The 15,583-nt window shown below is 41.1% G+C and overlaps 1 protein-coding gene across 5 annotated transcripts in view; it reads left to right on the forward strand.

Moving 5' to 3' along the window:
- TOX2 (TOX high mobility group box family member 2) overlaps nt 1–15,583 on the forward strand; it is a 298,443-nt gene that overhangs the window by 65,421 nt on the left and 217,439 nt on the right. For all 5 annotated transcript variants that reach the window (XM_077335269.1, XM_077335270.1, XM_077335266.1 and 2 more), the window contains exon 2: nt 14,246–14,311. In XM_077335269.1, the coding sequence (XP_077191384.1) occupies nt 14,246–14,311 (66 nt within the window). The remainder of the gene's footprint in view (nt 1–14,245; nt 14,312–15,583) is intronic.

The following is a 15,583-nucleotide window of genomic DNA, read 5'->3' on the forward strand; positions in this document are numbered from 1 at the left end:
GAGAAAAAGACAAATAGAAGCTGAGCTCTCCTTAGAAGCTAAAATGACTGAACTAAAGCGATTGTACTTTGGTCACATTATGAGAAGATGAGTCACTAGAAAAGATAATAATGCTAGGAAAAGTTGAAGGCAGCAGGGGCAGAGGAAAGCTTAACATGAGGCAGATTGACTCAATCAAAGAAGCCATGGCCATCAGTTTGTAAGACCTGAGCAAGACTGTTAATGATAGGATGTTTTGGAGGTCATTAATTTGTAGGATCACCATAGGTCAGCAGTGGCATTTTGTGTCCCAGCACTTTGTTGCTGGGACGCCAGTAATAATAGATTTGTTAATTAGAAGATCTAATCACTTATGGACTGGGAGGTTATTTTGTTGGTTTTAGAGAGGGGTGTATGAGAAAAAACATTTTTTTCTTTAATTCGGGTATACTGGATAAAAAAAAAAACACCAATATTTCCTGATATTCCCAAATGCCAATTAAAGGCAGCTTCATATGTCCAGGTGTGCAAATGCCATCTATCTAGAATGGATACTTTTAAGAAGATGCACATCCCCATCCATGGATGGTGATGGTCATTCAAATGAAGATACATCATCCTCCATTATTTCCCATAGGAGGGCATAGCAAGGCAATACAAACCGAGCAGCATGTCCCAGAGAATTTATGCAATAAAAAGTGTGTGTGTGTGTGTGTGTGTGTGTGATTTTTGTGAGATCAGCAGTAGAACCAGTGTCACTGTTGCAGCACCAATACCCAACAAGATTAAGTTCACAACTGAGAATCTCTGAAGTAGAAAGGGGAGGGGCATATTCTGCAAGGACAGCAGAAGCCAGTGCCAACTTACTAATGCCCAGGAGCAGAAGCCAGTGCCATTGTGGCACATGCCAGCTCAACAGGGCTGATATCAAGCACTGAAACACAATCTGGGTGAGGGGGATGGGGGTTGCAAGGACAGCAGAACCACTGCAGTAGCACCCAGCAACACAGTCCAGAGCCAATGAAGCAGCAGTGTAAACCCAGAAGAACTAACCGATGTCACCCCAAAGAATTACATTAGGGTTCTTTAAGAAGCAAGGGTAGTAGAAGCCCAGCAGAACAATCAAAAGTGCGGAGTGGGCAGGACCTCTTCCTAGCCCACCTGAACCAAGGCCAACCCAATGCACAGAAGTCCAGTAATGTTTTATTTTCTTCTAAAGCTAAGTGCAAACCCATAGAAGGCCTTATAAAGTGAGAGGGAGGAGGTCTGATCCTCCTGTCTTGGCAGAAGCTCATTAGCTATCACTGCCTCCTTGGAGGAGCCTTAGCCTAGGTGATGCAGCTGCCCTTCATCACAGGCTCTCCCATTCCCACCTCCTGCCACTACAAAGAAGAATGTTTCACAGCAAATTAGCTTCATTATTAATAGTGCCCCTGTGGGTTCTGCTGGTTTCTTTTTGGCAGAGGTTGCACTATCCTACTGTAACCTTTCATCTCCATCAAGCTGAAGAACAGTTTTTATGCTGCTGTTTTAATTTCAGCATGCAGTTTTGGTTTGGGGTGCCTGATGACTCAGCGAATGAACTTGAGCACACTACCTTCCACATCACCCTTTCCTGGGCGCCTGCCAGGGGTCTGTTAGGTATTTTGGTGCAGGTGGATTCAGAATGGTAGTACCAATCCAATGAGTAAATGGCCCAGCTGCTTCTTTCTTGTCTAAGCCTCTAGGGAAGGTCAGGGTAGAAATGTGATAAATAAATAGTCTAATTTTAGCTATCTTGTTTTTGATGTGTGGGTCACAGACGATCATCAACATATTAGCCACCTGCTGAGTGAAAGGCTGAAGGCAGAGTTCAGGTCAATCTTATGGTCTTTTTACTAGTGCACATACTACTGGAACCATATCTGCACATCCTTCTGCTGACTCTGGAAAGGAGGCCAAGTACTCATGAGCCATTTGGATCATGGATATGATCAGAGCCAAACTTGCCTTATCAGATGCGAAAATCTCGGTGTAGTTCTTAAAGGGCCTTAGAACTGCCGCAGTATGAGTGATGGTCAGCCACTCTTCCTGGGAAAGAAAAACTTCAAAGTATTGGGAGGGGGGTGAGAAAATTCAAGTAAAATAATAGATCTTTAACCCCCCCCCCATAAGCGCTCCCCGAAACAAAAAATGAATATGTTAATCAAGTTTTTAAACCAAAGAATTAAAGCCAAGAACCAAAACAGAAGGGAAGGTTCAGGAACCCTTGGCTTCCCCTACCAGCCCCCAACAACAACAAAACTCCACAAAAAACTAAAAGCCCCAAAATGAGAAGGAACTAAAACCAAAGAATAAAACCAAAGGGAATTGGCCTCAGCACTCCCTCACAACCACCAGGCCCAAAGAACAACAAAACTCTACAAAAAGCAGGAAAAAGAACCAAGAATTTAAATATGTTAACCAAGTTTAAAACAAAAGAACCAAAGCCAAATACCAAAGCAGAAGGAAGGTTCAGAAATCCTTGGCCTCCCCTTCCACCATGTCCAAAACTCCACAAAAATAACTGCAGCCAGAAGCTACAAAACTGGAAGGAATTTATTTCTTCATCATCACCTATTTGGTACTGTCAAATATACCTGAATAAAAAGAAGACCAATGGAAATAAACAGAAAAAATTGGCACCCTTGGCCTGAGATCTGAGGCTTTTGGCTTCAGCCCCCCCAAAACCTGGAAACCAAACCAAAAGATGGGCAAAACCCCTAGGGTAGAGAACTAAAAGTTAACTTTGTAGCCCTTCGAAGTTTAAACCTCTCCACTATCAGCTATTTGGTACTGCTGAATAACCCAAATAATTATTCAGTATTATCTATGAAAGTAGCTGAAAACATTCTCTAATTTGCATTCTACTTAAAAATTCCCATAAAATCCTGATAAAGGATTTCCAGGTATTTTTTGAACTCTAAATACCAGAATGTACACCAGAATGCTTTAGATTATGATTTTTAAAATTTATAAGTTGTATGAAACGTTGAGTGACAAAGACAGGATATAAATTCAAACATGCTTTAGAATTTCATCTTAAATGTTGTGTGTATCTCTGTTTTTTCAAAGAAGAGCCTCAAAAAGAAACAAGAGAATAGTTGCTCATGTTTCATCTGTCTATGTGGCACTAGAAATTGGATTGCCAACTGCCTGGAGAAAAAGAATGCCCAATACCTTTAATAGAAGATTATTTACCAGGTGATGTTATTTATTTCCATGTCATTAAATCCTCTCAGCTCCCCCTTTCTATGTACAGAGTCCCTCTCAATGGAATGGGACATATTTCTCCAGGCCAGCAGAAAAATGCAGATCTTGTATTTAGTGCATTTAACTGGAGACAACTGTATCTAGTGGTAACAAAATTCTTCCTAAGCAAGTGCAGTCACAGTGTTGCTGTTGCAGTAACTTGCTTGTATAAGTGACAGAAACCACAACCATAAGCACACTTCCTAGGGGATGATTGCCATTCAACTCAATAATACTTATTTCTCAGTAAACATGCTTAAGATTGCACTGTGCCTAGCAATGGGGTCGGTGATATACACCGTAGTATTTAAAATTAAAACAAAGTCAGCTGTCAGTCTGGCTGGGATATGCTATAAGGAGAAATGGAAATGTTGCTGCTTTGTTTCCTGTAGTGTGTTGGAGGTTTAAAGAAATCTGTAGCTGAACTATTGGCCCTCTTTGACATTACCAACTCGGGGCAAAGCCATTCGTTTCAGTGGTCAAACGAATAATGCTAAGTGGATCACTTTGGGCAAGAGTTTGTGTAAGAAGTCTTAATGGGAAAATTGCAGTTAAAAGAGATTAGGCTAACCTTAGTGGTATATTCCCAGAAGGAGTCCGGTGTGTAATAATTCTTTTAGGAAAACACACTGGTTGCCCTGTGGGTAGGGGATTTGAATGGCAGGCAGCCAGGAGCAAACATTTCACGTCCCTGGAACTTGACAAAAATGAATGTTGACAAAGTAGGCATGACAGCATTCTGAGGTGGGTTTGCCGCCCTCTCCCCCCAGTATCAACCCTGCGGATTGCTTTGCTATACTGCAGGACTTTGTGAGGAAGGATGTTATGTAGGACTGAATACTTCAGCTGGAATGAATTAAACAAAAATGTGCAGTTTTCTTGTTTTTTGAAAAAAATTGTTAATATGACTTTTATTCTTTAAAAAAAAATGGAAATTTAAATGCATCCCATTGGGTTTAACTGTATATAATGCATACTAATCACATTGCTTAACTTCTTATTCTCTGAGTTTTATCAAAAACCTCCACCTACCTTTAGTTAGTAATGAAATCAGCGCTCCATTTATACTTCTGGGTAAATATATTCTTTAACATTATTGCCTAATCAAAAGACCATGCAATGCTGGTGAAAAGCTGACATTGCTTATTTCCTTTTTGTTGTTGTTGCAACAACAAGCATTTATATCTTAGTGGCATCTCAATCGCTGGGTATGCTTAGCTGTTCAAATCTCATGTTGTAGAATCAAGAATCTCATTACATTGCAGCACACAGCGTTCAGTAACAGTGTGGTAAAGTTAGTAGTGCTCAGTGATTGAAATGTTTTAATTTAACAATTGACATTTTCCAAAGAAAGCTTTGAATCAAGATTAAACTGTATGGGGGTAGGGCCTGGGGTGAGATCCACGAGTGCCTACAAGATACATCCAATAGCATTTGAGTCTCAGAGAACTTTTTGGTTCTGGTTCTTTTTGGATCGTTGTGCTGTATACCGAATAGCCTTTCCTTTCCTATTGGTGTCATTTAACCTCCGCTCACAGCTTGCTTGGTCGCTTCTGTCCCATTGTGACTCTCTCTTTATTAGCTCTTTGTTTTCTCAGTAGACTTCTTGGCCGTTTTTTTCTTTACATGGTCCCACACTCTATTCTCTTGTAATAGTCTTTCCTTGCTCCTCACACTTCTTATTCTCCCTTCCTTCTAAACCCTCGGCTTTCCTATTCTCTACCTGCTTCTGCCCTTTCTCATTTACCATACTATATGTTTATGTATGATTTTTTTAAATTCCACCTGTCCAGAGTCCCACATGAAGCAGCTTACAATTAAAATAACACATTTTAAATATAAGGACAAGCAAGCCATTTAGAATTAGCCCGGGGACATAAACAGCATAAAACTATCCATGAAATAGACTTCAGTCCAGAAACAGGGCATAAAACAAATTAGAAGGTAAAACCTGTAATTAAAAGCCCGGACAAAAAAGAAATATCTTGACCTGGTACCTAAAAAGACAGTAAGGAAGCCCCACAGGTGAACCTTGATTGGGAGGGCACTGCACAGATGAAGTGTCACCACAAAAAATGCCTTATATTTAGGGACCCCTGGGACATCTTCATGTTTACTGTATTCCTGACCCCAATGTTCAAGGATAGAAGCCTCCAACCCTCAAGCATGAAAGAGAGCCAATATAGTGTAGTGGTTAAGAGTAGTGGACTCTAATCTGGAGAGATGGGTTTGATTCCTCACTCCTCCTCCCTAGGAAGCCTGTTGGATGACCATAGGCCAGAAATAGTTCTCTCAGAACTCTCAACACTACTTACCTCACAAGGTGTCTGTTGTGGAGTTTGGAAGGGAAGGAAATTCTAAGCTGCCTTGAGGCTCTTTAGCGTTGGGGAGAAGTGGGGTACAAAGACCAGCTCTTCTTTTTTCTGTCTCCATTTATACGGACACCTCATTTTCTTTTACCTTCTAATTAAAAAGAAGCTGGGATTGATGGAGGCAAGTCACCATGTGTGTTTATATTTCATGTGTTAAAGCAGGGGTAGTCAAACTGTGGCCCTCCAGATGTCTGTGGACTACAATTCCCAGGAGCCCCTGAGAATTGTAGTCCACGGACATCTGGAGGGCCGCAGTTTGACTACTCCTGTGTTAAAGATATGTCTTCCCTGTTCATGAGTAATGTGGTGTGAAGGGCTGTGTTTTACACAGAAAGGGGGGGGAACTAACCTCTCTTGTCTTACTTTGCTATACTTTGTTGCTCGAACCATTTTTCTCCCAATTTAGCTACAGTAGCTAAACCTCATACAGTCCTCGAATACCTAATAATTATGAGAGCATTCTGGGATGGGAAGAAAGGAGTTTGGAATAATGGTGCAGCAGGGAATAGTGTGGGGTTGAGTGTTATTGCTCTTTTGACCTACACACTCCTTTTCATGTGCAAATACACTAATGGCTGTATGTGGTGTGTGTGTAACAGATACGCAAATGTGGTTGATTCCTTTTTCTTGTATATTTCGATCGTAATTGTAGATAGCAAGTCATCGGCATGATCTTGTTGTGTTTTAATATTTGTTCTGCAGCACCCAGGACAACCCAGAGACATTAACAAATCAATCCTAACAGCAACAGATCCACAGTGTGATAGAAAATGAGCAAAACAAAGCAAGTAATAATATCAAAGCCTGGGTATCGCTTTGAAAAGCATCTCCAATAAAGAAGTAATTATGTCAAAATTTGATGGCACTACATACTACACAAAGGGACTTGGATACAATTGAGGACACTGACAAATGGAAAAGGGAATGATTTCTGCTGATTTCATCTCTTGAGAGATCTTATTCTGTTCCTGTGGCCCCTTGTCTCTAAGAAGAAATGGGCATTTTGGGCTACAGCGAGACAAGGAGACAAGGAAGTCCCACTACACTGACTGAATTTGTTTCTGCCCTCCAACTGTTCTGCCCTAACAGTTGATTTGTAATTTATTTATTCATTTGATTTGTAACCTATTCCTCCCCCAAACATGAGGTGTAATTGGGAGTGGGTATGTTTTATAGACAGTAAAAGAGGAAAAAATATTGTTGAGGAAACAAAAAGGGTTTAGAAAAATCCCATTTCTAATTGCTGAGATAGGAAGTAACTTAAATAGATTGGAAATTTCTTGGCTTGCCTGTGACAGGCTTGGTTGGTGAGCTACTTGGGGTACAGTAGAGCGGGGGTCCTCAACCCCCGGTCTGCGGCCCGGTACCGGGCCGTGAAGGTCATAGTACTGGGCCGCCAGCGACCGCACCTGCCTCTCCCCCGCAATGAGAGGGGGGAAAAGAGGCAGGCGCGGCCACTGGCATGCTAGCGATGCAAATGCACACGTGCGGAGCTGCCACACATGCATGTTTGCGCCCCCTCCTGGCGAAAACGCACACGTGCGGCAGCTCTGCGCATGCACGTTAGCGCCACCTAGTGGCGAAAACATGCACGCGCTGCAACTGCACGTGAGCGTTTACGTGCAGCTGCGGCGGCTGGGCCGCTGGCTCTCTCCCACCTTCGGAGGCGGTCCCCAACTACAAGAAGGTTGGGGACCGCTATAGTAGAGTATGCTAAAACTATGTAAGATAAGCCAAATGGGTAAGGCCATATATCAGACGTGACCAGTGAACTTCCACAAGTAGATACAAAAATAACTTACTACAGAGACAAAATCTTACTTACCTTTTAAAGTGATGGCCTTGTCATTAGGCTCCCCTGCGAGTGCATTGGTTCAGTGTATGGAGGTGGTGACAGAGTAGCTCAAATCAAGCTGCCTTAAACTGAACTCTTCAAAGAGAGGTCCTATGGATGGGGAAGAAGGGATCAGGAAGCGCTCCTTGTCAGGCTGGATGGGGTGCAGTTGACAGTTGCACAATCATACAAGAACCTGGGAGTGATTTTGATGCCTCCTCAACAATGGAGGCTCCAGTCATAAAGGTAGTCCAGCTGATGTTCTTTCTCCTTCACCAAGCAAGGCTACTAGCACCCTACCTGGCCCCAGAACACCTGGCTACTGTGATTAGGGTTGCGGCACTGGCTGCTTTGGGCAGGAACAGCCGCTTCGGACGCCGAAGTGCCCAACCCTGTAATCTATGCTACGGTTACCTCCAAACTTGATTTCTGTAATTTGCTCTATGTGGGCCTACACTTGACCCTGCTCTGGAAATTACAGCTGGTCCAAAATGGAGCTGGCCAGGTTCTCGCACAAGTACCATGAGGAGCCCACATACGACATGTCTTGTTGCAGCTGCATTGGCATCCAGTCAAGTTCTGGATCCGGTTCAAGGTTTTGGTACTAGCTTTTCAGAGCATACATGGTCCGAACCCTGCATATCTGAGGGACCGCCTGTCATGAACGTTTCCCAGAGAGCATTATGGATCTGAGGGACTGCCTTTCTGAATACATTCCCAAAGAGCATGGCAGCCAAATAACACCAGCCATCTGAGAATCCCTGGCATGAAAGAGATTCATTTGGCCTCAACCAGAGCTGGGGCCTTCTCCCCTGCCTGGCTTTTGCCTGTGGAATTAACTCGCTGAGAAAAACAGGGCCCTGATGGAACTATCATCAGGTTCCACAGGGCCTTCAGGGCCTTTAAGATGAAGCTCTTCCATCCAAAAATAAGTCATTACACACAAATTGGGCCTCCCTCGCCCTGTCCTTCTCTTCTCCTGACTCCTCCTGACTTAGTTGCTTATGAAGAAGAAGAAGAAGAGTTGGTTCTTATATACCTCTTTTCTATACCTTAAGGAGTCTCAAAGCAGCTTACAATCGCCTTTCCTTTCCTCTCCCCACAACAGACACCCTGTGAGGTGGGTGAGGCTGAGAGAGCCCTGAAAACACTGCTCAGTCAGAACAGTTTTATCAGTGCTGTGGCAAACTCAAGGTCACCCAGCTGGCTGCATGTAGGGGGGGGGGGGGGCGCAGAATCAAACCTGGCTTGCCAGATTAGATACCCACACTCCTAACCTCTACACCAAGCTGGCTTTCTATTGTATAACATTGATAGAGATGTTATCGTATAAGCTGGCTCTCTATTTTATAACATCGATATCTCAGAAATGGCCAGCAATTTTAATTCTTTTAATCTAACCATGATTATATATTAGGTATTGTTTTATGACACAAATGTTTGTATATTTGCTGATGTTCACTGCTCCGGGAAGGCTAGTCCTAGAGGGGCAGTATGCAAATCAAGCCACAAATAAATAAATAATAAAATCAATTATTTTATATTGGATCTTTATTCACCTTGCCATAGATTACATATACAAATATTGTTTTATTAAACAACAAAGTAAAATAATATACATTGCACCATCTTAAAACACTCTTTGGGACCTTATATTAACCTTTTTCTAATAGTGGAATTCTGTTGTAATTTGCAAATACATCTATAAAAACTAACCAAATAAAGATAACAGATAAAAGCTTTCTGAGGTGTTCCTTACACATCTTTTCTCTACTGTAAATTCCCCTGTCTTTATTTCCTGGGCACAGAAAATGAAATATATATTTGAATAAGCAACTGTGTAGAAGGAAGAGGACAATTTAGAAAATAGTTCCAGAGTAGTTTTTATCCCAAATCAACAGAACTATAAAGAAAACTGTTTCCATTGCACAGGATGCTTAGGTGATTGAAGATGAATCTGATCAATTTTTATTGGAAATAGAGTATGATGAATGTATGTCCATATATCTGAAAATTGATTAATATCTCGACATGCATGAGGAGCTATGGCTAATCGAAACCAGGAGAAACTTATCCTAATGAAAGGAAAATATTAAATGGTTTTGTTTCTACTGTAAATCAGTATGGCTTGCTGAAGTAAATTGTCTTCAACTACGTTCTGCACCACAATGATAATAAGAGTCTAGTATATATTACTTATCCACTGTGCCTGGCTGTAGTACAACTGGCAAACATTTAACTGAAAAACCTCTACTTCCATTTTATAATAAATTTCTTCGTGCCCTAAATGCCTGGAGGAGCGAAAGAAAAGTTCATCTTTAGGAAGGAAATTCTAAAATTTTCACCACATTTTGAGGGCTGCTCAAAACTGCCTTCGCTGGTTGGCAGATGGGAGCACAGTACTTTTCAAGACATTCTTTATCGTAGTTACTGGAACTGGGCAAGAATAGTATAAAACAATAAAACAACATGTCTTAACAGGCTTTCAAGGAACTAAACCTTTTTAAAAAGGTATACATATGAAAGACAAACTCGGTTTCCTGCCTGGTTCTAGAATGGAAGTGATGCAGTTAGATTCTGCCTTATGGACAGAAATCATTAGATGCTGAATGAATAAAGGAACATGCATGGGACAAGTAGATAAGTTCTCTGCTTGTTTAAATTATAGTGGTAGATGTGGTGTTGTCAGAGCGGCCTTTCTCAACTTTTTTACCATTAAGAAATCCCTGAAGTGGCGTGATCGTGCAGAATATGGTCAAGAAGCATAGCTGTGTACATTCCTGCCCAGGGCACCCTCCCACCCCCTTCAGCCCCATCATTGGCCATTTTGGTAGGGGGAGGGAGGGTCAGCAAGACCATATATAATGCTTAACAATATTTAGTTAACTCCCACCCATTTGGAAAACTTTTCCAGCAAGAAACCCCTGTTTTTCATGAAACCCTGGTTTAGAGCATTGGACAAGGAACTGTGAAGGCTTGGTTTCAGACCCCTACTCAGCATTGAAGGCTGCTGAGTGACCAAACGCCAGTCACTCCCTCTCAGCCCAATCCATTTCTCTGAAATGTTGTCCTCATAAAATGTGAAAAAGGGGAGAGCCTTTGGGCCAAGGGTGGGCTTCAGCTGACAGAATTAATATTTGGTGCAGTGCTAAACCCCACATTTGTTTATCCTGTCCTTACTGGAGCCAGTTCTAATAATTTAGAATATCTAGTGATGAACTGTTTAGATTAGCACAGATTACAATGGCAGTTGTCTCTTTGAATAGACTAAAAAGTGTTGGTCATTTAAACAGTCAAATATTATGAAGCATATTTTAAAAACTTTTTAAAAACTGCAATCATTAATAGGCTTTTTATTAAGTACAAGCTAGTTAATTTAATGTTTCTACAATAATAACAAACTTTAGAAAACATATAATGAAATCTTGACAATGTTAAGTAAGTTTACTAAATGGAAATAATTTTTGTCTGGTAATTCAGCCTACACTTTCACAATATTTTTAAAAGGAATGCAGTTGAAATAAGTAAAAATAAGCAACTATTAAAAAAACAAAAGGCAGCTATTAATGACTGTTGCACTAATAAGACAACATTTTTCTTGTTTGGAGATGACTTCAGCTTTGTGAATTGGTTAAGGCCAGTGTCCTCTAATCTGGAACCAGGTTTAATTCCCCACTCCCCCACATGCAGCCAGCTGGGTAACCTTGTGCCAATCACAGCCTCACCTACCTCACAGTATCTGTTCTGGGGAAGGCAACTGTAAACCAGTTTGGGTAGTGAAAAGCAGGGTATAAAAATCAACTCTCTTCTTCTAAATGATCAATAGTGGAAACACTGACCGACTATGCACATGGGGAGGGAAAAGGCTGGACCGGCACTCGTGTGGTAGTGGAGCTAATCCCCCTTATGCATGACATCACCTCTGTACTGGCCTCCTCCTGAGCCTGGCTTGGATTAGGGCCTCTGGTGTCCAGCATTAAGGGAACACAGATAGTTTCCATTTTCCCTTTTTCACTGCAGGCACCATCAACAGAGAGGTAAGAGACCGTGCAGACCATGTCCAGCAGGGGAAATCTTCTCCTGTTCATACATGAGGAGTGGCAGGGCATGCCGCCCTTCCGCAAGAAACCAGCGGTGGCCTGGTGCAGCCTCTGCCATTCATAATAGGTCTCTGCAGCACTTTGTGCTGTGGGGAGCAGCCCCTTATCCCTGCCCTTGTTAACAAAACACATGAAATAATAAAGGGAAGCTGCAACCTCCAAAGAGCTATTCTTGGCTTCATGGAACAGTTCACAGATCAATTGTACTGACATGCCAGCACTCATAGAAATAATATAATGAAATCAGAATCATGCCCGTTATTTATTTGGCAGCCCACGGTACTGGCATTAGGTAGAATCCATAGAATGTTTGCCTACCAGTCACTTCTTATCAATAGAGAAGAAGAAAAAGAAGAGTTGGTATTTATACCCTACTTTTTACTAACTGAAGGAGTATCAAAGGGGCTTACATTTGGCTACCCTTCCTCTCCCTGCCACAGACACCCTGTGAGGTAGGTGGAGCTGAGAGAGCTCTGAAAGAAACCATGACTGGCCCAAGATTATCCAATTGGCTGGAGGTGGAGGAGGACTGGGGAATCAAACCTGCTTCCTCAGATTAGAGGCTGCCACTCTTAACCACTGCATCAAGCTGGCTCGCTCTTGATGAAAGGTCCCTTTCTGTAATTTACAATAATAGTTGTTTTGGGTGTTCTTTTTTGAAATATTGAAATTAATTGCTGCCTTGTAAAAAAAATGTGGATGATTTTTTGTGTGGATGCATCTCTGGATTAGAATCCCAACTAAACCTCATCTGGAAAAAGATTCAAATTTGAATGTTACAACAAATTGGAGTTGCAGTGAAGATTTCTAAAACCAGAAAGTTTTCAGTCATTTCTCAGAACATGTGGGGAAGAGAGAGGGATTTGAGGCTTATTCATCTGTCTACAGCCTGGTTGAAAACAAAGGATATTTTCCATTTGAGCTTCATTAGATTGTATGCTTATTAACAGGCATTTGGGGCTAGAACGTTCAGAATAAGTACCTGCTTGGAGAGGGGGGGGGGGCTGCTGTGATGATTGCTTGACATTTGTGATCACTCTAGTTCAAAACACTTGTTGTGTTCCCATTAAGTGATTCTTCACCATCCGTGCATTATTTCTGCTGTGCTGCTCCACTGCAGCTCAGAGGAATAAGAATCAAAAGCAGTTGTTACAGATTCATGCTGATAAGGTAAAGAGTAAAGGTGAGCGATAAAAGGAGAGTACTGTTTAAATTTTTTGTCGTGAATGCCCTTGTGGTTTGTTTTAGATTTATGTATTTAAGAATTTATGCAGCCTAGGAACTGTAATCTACACGCTTTATAAGAAATAGAATAATAATAATGCAAAAGGGCTGGTATAATAATGCTGTACTGTGCATGGATAGAAGGAATTCTAAACAAGAGTGTTTAGAAATAAGCCCCATTTTATTGAATGAGACTCATTCCAAGGAAGGTGTTTTTAGAATTGCACTAATAGCCAGTGGCCTTAGAAGGACTTTTGTGTATTGTCAAGTCAGACGTTAAATATGGCTGATTTGTGAAACCATGATTTATGAAGCTCTCATACTCGTTTGCTTCAATAAGTACTATTTTCATTATTTGTGTCGGCCAGGCTTATCTACAGCCAGGGAATATGTAAGGGTTATACCAGTGATCAAGCCGGGATTAAAATCCAGCATGTGAAATTTAGGACTGTGTAGATAATAAATCATTTTTGAACCATGATTTCAGATACCGATTTCATTGATCCTGACTAACCAGTTCATAGAGTGGCCTGCATTCAGCCTGCCTGCTAACTATGTGTGTTTGTGTGATGTGCCATCAAGGCACTTCTGATTTCTGGTGATCCTATGAATTAATGACCTCCAAAACATCCTGTCATTAACAGCCTTGCTCAGGTCATGCAAACTGTGGGCCATGGAGTCAAGCCATTTCATTTTAGGTCTTCACCTTTTTCTACAACTTCTCCTAGTATTAGCATAATTAAACCATAGTTTTGTGTTATGTGTGAATCGAGCCTCACTCATTTGCCTTTATTTAAGCTGTAAGCTCAGTGATTTTATTTTCTTCTTTTGCCAGGCTGGTTGCTTCTGTTTCTAGTATTGTGTAGTATTGTGGGTAGAAGTCAGACTAGGATCTACAAGATCCAGGTTCATATCCCCACTATTTCAAGGAAGACTTCTGGGTACCTAGGGTCAGTCACACAGTATCATCCCAACCTACACTGGATTTGTGTGTGTGTATGGGTAAAGTGATATAGAGGAGAACGATGTAAGTCACTTTGGATCTACATTTGGGGAAAAGGCTTGTATAAATAATAAGTGAATAAATGATCACATCTTGTCTTCTACAAGCGATATTGTTTTTTTGGGGGGGGGGGCAAAAATACCAAGTCATTTGTTTGTGGTTTTATAAAAATTAATTCTTGCTTTAATTCATGCAGGTTTGTGTAAGAAGGTGGAAACTCCATTAAGTGTTTGGGGCTACAACTGAGTTGATTTTTGAGTAGCTTTCCTTAATGGAGGTACCTTTTAGCTCAATATGGACCAATCTTATTTACAAGTTTAAGTTACTATTGTGGATTTGTTTGTTCTGTAACTATTAGATGCATGACTTTTAGCAGAAAATGAAGCTTTGCAGTAAGTAACAATAATTTATTTCTCATATTTTCAACTTCTTGCTAATATCCTGGTTTCTTTTGTCTTTTCAGTTTGACGGAGAGAACATGTATATGGGAATGAATGACAATAACCAGGAATTCCTCTCAGCAAATCAGGTAAAACAGCACTTATGCTAGTGTGTGTGATGGATTATGTAGAGTATTCAGCAACGCTAATTGCCTGCATGTGTCAGTTGTAATGAAATTACATCAATGGGCCTCCTGTAAAAAATACTCCCACATCTGAATTGAGACCATGCTAGAAATATATTTAATTTGCTGCTGCTAGTTTATGGAATGTGGTTTTAAATGATTTTATACTGCTTATTCATGTTATAATGTATTAATTTTTAATTTCTGTTATTGTTACTGTTATTGATGTTCATTACCTTGAGCCGGCCTGCTGGGAGGGCAGAATACAAATCATCAAAATGAATGAATGAATGAATGAATGAATGAATGAATGAATGAATGAATGAATGAATGAATGAATGAATGAATGAATGTTGCTGAGGATACAGAGTTGAGCAGAGTTGCAAGTGTTAGATAGAATCTCAGGCAAATGTCTACAAAAATTATACAATGGTTTCCACAATTTTCAAGTAAGATTGTATGGTACATGGAAGATCTGAGAGCGTTTCATGACTGGATCTGCTGGTGCTTTTTTAACATTAAAGAACAGTAGGTGGCAATTTGGATCCTAATATTTGCCCAGTAGGACAACCCACCTCACTCTAAGTCCCAAGCTGCTATTAGCCTGCTGAATCAGATTAGTCCAGCATCCTGTCTCACACAGTGGCCAACTAGAACCTCTGGATGGCCAATAAAAGTTCATAGAGACCAAGGCCTTTTCCTGATGTTGTCTTCTGGCACTAGAATTCAGAGGTTGACTGTTTCTGAATATAGAGATTCTCTTCGGCATCATGGCTAGTAGACAATGATAGACCTATCTTTCATCAATCTATCTAACCACTTTTTAATGCTGTCTGTAGCCATCACTACATCCTCTGGCAGTGAATTAAACATTTTAATCACTCATTATGTATAGAAGTAGTGGTTGGTGTAGTGGTTGGGAGTGTGGACCGAGCAGTAATATTAGGGCTCTCTCATCCTCACCTCCCTCACAGGGTGTCTGTTGTGGGGAGAGGAAAGGAAAGGCGATTGTAAGCCGCTTTGAGACTGCTTTGGGTAGAGAAAAGCAGCATATAAGAACCAGCTCCTCCTTGTTTTGTCCATCCTGAATCTTCTCATAATTTCAGATAGGTATTCTTATTATACCATTTCTCCCTTACTTTTGCTAATAGCAGCTTAGAAGGGCTGATGTATTGAGAAATGGTAAGCAGTGAGGGAAGGGTTAACCCTCCCAGTACCATGGCCCCAAGCTGCATC

Source organism: Paroedura picta, chromosome 4 (genome assembly GCF_049243985.1).
Source record: "Paroedura picta isolate Pp20150507F chromosome 4, Ppicta_v3.0, whole genome shotgun sequence".
In the NCBI taxonomy this organism is placed as follows: Eukaryota; Metazoa; Chordata; class Lepidosauria; order Squamata; family Gekkonidae; genus Paroedura; species Paroedura picta.